At 59.2% G+C, this 4,846-nt stretch overlaps 1 protein-coding gene across 1 annotated transcript; it reads right to left on the minus strand.

Moving 5' to 3' along the window:
* Nucleotides 1-464: 464 nt before the first annotated feature.
* On the minus strand, nucleotides 465-3,602 carry MYOG (myogenin). The gene is made up of 3 exons (XM_029069744.2): nucleotides 3,132-3,602; nucleotides 2,086-2,167; nucleotides 465-1,103 (listed from the first exon to the last, which is right to left on the minus strand). The coding sequence occupies exons 1-3, from the start codon at nucleotides 3,600-3,602 to the stop codon at nucleotides 982-984; spliced, it is 675 nt and encodes a 224-aa protein (XP_028925577.1). The 3' UTR covers nucleotides 465-981.
* Nucleotides 3,603-4,846: the final 1,244 nt, after the last annotated feature.

Consider the following 4,846-nt stretch of genomic DNA (forward strand, 5'->3'; position numbering starts at 1 on the left):
CTTCTCCTCTTCAGGCAGGGCAAACTTCCATGTGGGTGCACCCTTGGGTGGGGTTTTCTGGAGCAGGACAGCAGGGAGATTGGCACGGTCCTCTGTGATGTCATTAGGGGGTGGAAGCGGAGCAGAGTAGCCACCGGCCATGCCTCCCTTCCCTTTGGTTGGGGTCATGGAGGAAGTACTGAGCATTCTGGGGCAAGAGGCTGGCCCCGGTTGAAGGGAGGCTGTTGGGCAGAGTCCCCAGGTCCCCCAAGCTCTCCAAACACTTTGCTCTTTATTTAAAAAATATCAAGGAATGAAAACTCAAATAAGTTAGCAAAAATGAAATACAACAATAGCAAATCCACACAATGCTTAGTAAAAAACACCCGCACCCTACCGGCCCCTCCTGCCAACCTTGGGGGTCCTGGGGCAGAATTGGTCAGATGGCAACTTAAAAAACAACAACAACAATAACAACACAAGAATGATCAACAATACGATAGTTTGCCCGCCCCCGCGACAGTGAGGCAGAGTGCCCCCCACCGCTCCACTGGGCAGGACCCAGGGAGGGCCCAGGTCTGGGGCATGTAGGGCAGGGCTCCGCAGGGAGATGAAAAGGGCCGATGTCCCAGCCTAGCCTGGATGCCAGTGCCTTTGTTCAGAAATCTTGGGCAGGGGGCTAGGGAAGGGGGACTTTTCCCCTGCTGGAATGAAAGGGGCAGTGGCGGGGCCAGAGGATGGCTTCCCTGTCTTTCTATTCATGCAGAGAAGGCAAAAACTAGCCCTGGAACTTGGCATCCAGTTTGAGAGGACAGGAGGAGCCCATTTCTGCCTCTGAGCCACGGGCAAACCCAATAAAGCAATCCGCGCGACAGGAGTGCTGACTGTCTTTAGGCTCGGCCAGGGAAATGGGTCAGGGCCGACCCCACGGCAGCAGAGAGAATCTTGGTCCTGGGACCACCCTCGTCAGCAGTCCGGGTGGTCCTCCCAGCATCTTAAGCCTCAGTTGGTCCTGGTCTCCCCAGGGAAGGCTGCGGAGACATCCTCCACGGTGATGCTCTCCACGATGGAAGTGAGCGAGTGTAGGTTGCGGGCGTCGGCGGAGTCGTCGTGGAGCAGAGGATCTGTGGAAGGGAGGTGAGGGTCAGTGGGGAATGGGGTGGGCTTGAGCACTGTCTGGACCCCTCCCCATTCTTTCCCCTCAAAGTCTTTAAGAGCTCGAATCAGTGACACAAGATTAACTCTCTTCATTTCCTAGGGAAGCTGTGGGTCTACAACTAGAGCATATTCTCCAAATCCAGTGATCTTCTCTCCCTGCCCAGCTCTCCTCTCCTCATAGGGAGGGGATACGAGGGCCTTGAATGAGCTCTCCCACTGGGCAGGAGATATCCGAGACCAGAGAGGGCAAGGGACTTACCCAAGGCCACACAGCACATCCGGAAAACCCAGGAGTCATGTGATCCGGGCTAAGGGAATGTATGTCTCTCCCCGCTAACCCAGCATGTGACCTCCACTGCCTCCTACCCTCCTTTGGAATTTGGAAGCCATAATTGCAAGGGGTGTAAGAGGTGTGCTGGGTAGCCAGGAATAGAGGTCAAGAGGGGATAATATTTCTCTGGTGTTCGATCCACCACTGGCTACTCCCAGTTTTGTTTTCCCGTGACTCTGCTGGAAGAGCATTCAGTCCCTCTCCTCTTCTTGCTCCCCTCGCCCTCTTCCCTTGGAGCTGGGAGGGAGGGGTTGACTTTGGGCAGGACCTCCTGGGGAACTTTGGGCAGGACCTCCTGGGGAACGGGGCAGGTTCTACCTGTCTTCAGAATCCCAATCTCTCCACCTCCCCGCTAAAGGAAGATTCAAAGGGTCAGGAGCTGGAAACTGGTGGAATTATTGCTGATCTGGGTTCTGGGAAACTGGGGAAGGCCACGGAGGGCAAAATGGGGCACCGACTCCAATCTGGGAAGGTGGGAGTTGGTGCCGAGGGCTTGGGGGTGGCATGTTGGGGCTTTAGGGGACTCCCGGGGGATTGGAGACCCCATACCCTCCCTCCCACTGAGGCCTCTCCCCATCGCCCTGAGGAGAGCACGGCCCAGCAGCAGGGACACTTACCTCCGGGGTTCCCGCTGAACTCCAGGGCGGTGCTCCATTCCGGACTACAGGAGGCACTGTGGGAACCACACTCACTGGGCACCTAGGGGACAGAGGGCACAAGTGGTGAAGTCATTAAAAAGGTCCGGGTCCCCAAGCAATGGCAAGAGAGCTGACCCTACCCGACCCGATCGTGGCACCAGTGGGAGCGGGCCATCAGCCCCTGGCGTTGTACCAGGGAGCGAGGAGTGCTAGGGTCAGATGAAGCAGGGCAGAGCTCTCGGGAGATCGTCAGGAGGGGCAAGGCTGGCACCGGTCAGGGCTCTCTCCTGCCATTTCTCCATCTCCCATGTGTCTAGAATTCCCTGCCTAAAGGCGCCTGCTGGGTTCTAGATCCAAGCCCCAAATGGCTTCCTCTGCCTGCGTGTCTGCCTCCAGTGTGTTCCTAATATCGCCCCGACTCCCATGGCTCTCCCAGCTGATGACCTCAGAGCCAAGTGATGCCTGGGAAGAGACGGGTGAAGAGGAGGAGTTTCACCTGGCACCTGCTGAGGGCAGATCTGCGAGCCTGAGTTTCCGGTCCTCGGCCACGAAGGGTCCCGCTTAGGAGAGCGGGGGGAGCTGGGCCTATCGTACCCTTCTCCACGGTCATTCCACAGGCCTGGGCATCCAGGAGGCCGGCCCAGAACCCAGCTGCTCTGGGTGCGAGGTGCTAGCCTTCCACAGTGTGTGAGGAGCGCCAATGCCCAGGGAAGGACCGTCCTAGAGGGAGCACGGGCCCGGAGGTCCCGTTACGGCCCTGCTTCCAGCTGGCGGGACAACCGCCCATCCCCTTGCCTCTGCCCAGCCAGGTTCTCCGCTATTCTTCGGAACCCCGGAGACGGAGACTGCCCGGCCTCCCCGGTGGGCTGATTTCTCACTGAAGACTTTCTGTCGGGGATCAGAGTTGGGACACCGACTCTCTCCCCTCACCCCGGGTTCCCTCAGGCCTGCGCCAACCTGCCCCGTCCCTCGGACCTGCGCTGGGTGAGTACCGGCGGTCGTGTGTGTGTTCAGGGGCCACTTACCCCGGGCTGGGGGGCCCCAGAGCGAAAGCGCAGGTCCCGCTCCTCCTGGTTGAGGGAGCTGAGGAGGGCCTGGAGCCGCTCGATGTACTGGATGGCGCTTCGCAGGATCTCCACCTTGGGCAGGCGCTGGTTGGGATTCAGGAGCGTGCTACGTTTCAGGGCCTCAAATGCCTCGTTCACCTTCTTGAGCCTCCGCTTCTCCCTCAGCGTGGCTGCCCTCCGCCGGTCCACGGACACCGTCTTGCGCTTGCAGACCTTACAGGTCCAGGGCAGGCACTGGCCCGGGCAGTGGTCCGGTCCCCCGGGCCCCGGCTCCTCCAGCGCCCCCCGACCCTCCGGGCACAGCCCCAGCTCCGCCGGCTCCCCGTAGCCGGGCTGCTCGTAGCCCTGGAGCCGGCCAGGAAGGTAGTTCTCATCCTCATAAAGCCTCTGCTCGGGGAAGAAGTAGGGGGACGTTTCGTAGAATTCCATGGGAGCGTTCGGTCCAGCAGCCTCGCCTGGTCTCCGGGCGTCTGAGTCCCTTCACGCCAACTGCCAGGTGCCATTTAAAGTCTCCCCGCTGGCATGGAATCACAGAGATAAATATAGCCGACCCCGAGAAACCTGACCCCGGCCCTAAGCTGTTGCTGCACATCAAAACATTTACATCGGATTTCAAGTGATTCTCCGCCCCCTACCCCCACCCCGATCCAGACCCCGGCCCAGCCCGTCCCCGGACCTAGGCAGGCTGCTGGGTGCCAGGGGAGGGAGGCTGCTGGTGTAATACGATTAGTGTTCGTTGCCTTGCGGCCGAAGTAGGGGCTGACTGTCCTCTGTGGCACCCCGCCCTCCGTCCCCCACTCCTTCCACCCTCTGCACCCCCCTGACCCCCGCCCCCAGCCGCATGAGATTCTTCTCTCATCTGCTCCTTTCAATTATTCCCAGGAAGGCAGCCGGGCCCCCTGGTGTCTCGAAAGCAGCAAGGGAAGAGGGAGGGGGCGGGGAGCCATGGAAGCCGAAGACTCGAGAGGTCACCTCGTCCCTTCCCTCACCCATCCTAGCCAGAAGACAGTCCATCCTCTGTTTAAAGACAGTCCCACCCACTGGGAGTTCCTCCTGTAGTTTAACCTAAATCACTCCTGCTGCAGGCTCTGCTTTCTTCTTTTTTATTTGTCCCCGGGCTGGGGGACCCAGACCAGCTGGACTTCCTCTTCTTGGTGGGGAAAGGTCCCTGCAGACCGAAGGATTTGGGCTGTGGTTTTGATCTTGAACCTTGAGCCCTCTCACTGAGTGACTAAAAGAGAAACTGAAGCTCAAGGGTTCGGGAAGGTACTAGTCACAAGACACGGTGAGTTAGAACTTGGCCTTGGACAGATGACAGAAGCCGCGTCAGACACAGGGAATTAGAACTTGGCCCTGGGCGGGGACAAAAGTCCTATCAGAATGGTGATCCTTTTCCTCACCGCATCCATCGTCCTGCCTCTGCTCGTCTTCCCCCACCAGTTGCCGCCTCCTACGGAGGCACCCGGAGATCGCCGGCCCCTCCATCTGGGAGCTGGGGACAGGTAGTAGGGGAGTCCCAGGATGTCTCATAATTCTACCTTCAATATCCCAAATTCAACAGCCACCACTCTTGTGTCTTCCTTACCTAGAGTGGCGGAGGATGAGGCTGGCTGTGGGGAAGAGAAAGATGGAGCCTGGGAGCCTGCCCAAACTTGGGGGGCAGGTGCGGGACC

The sequence above is a fragment of the Ornithorhynchus anatinus genome, chromosome 7 (assembly GCF_004115215.2).
Source record: "Ornithorhynchus anatinus isolate Pmale09 chromosome 7, mOrnAna1.pri.v4, whole genome shotgun sequence".
NCBI classification, from domain to species: domain Eukaryota; kingdom Metazoa; phylum Chordata; class Mammalia; order Monotremata; family Ornithorhynchidae; genus Ornithorhynchus; species Ornithorhynchus anatinus.

Excerpts from the sequence above, each read along its gene's own strand:
- MYOG (XM_029069744.2), bottom strand. The coding sequence starts at position 3,602 with ATGGAATTCTACGAAACGTCCCCCTACTTCTTCCCCGAGCAGAGGCTT. Across the intron at positions 2,168-3,131 it reads CTGGGGCCCCCCAGCCCGGG|GTGCCCAGTGAGTGTGGTTC; the intron begins GTAAGTGGCCCC and ends TCTGTCCCCTAG. Across the intron at positions 1,104-2,085 it reads GTTCAGCGGGAACCCCGGAG|ATCCTCTGCTCCACGACGAC; the intron begins GTAAGTGTCCCT and ends TCCCTTCCACAG.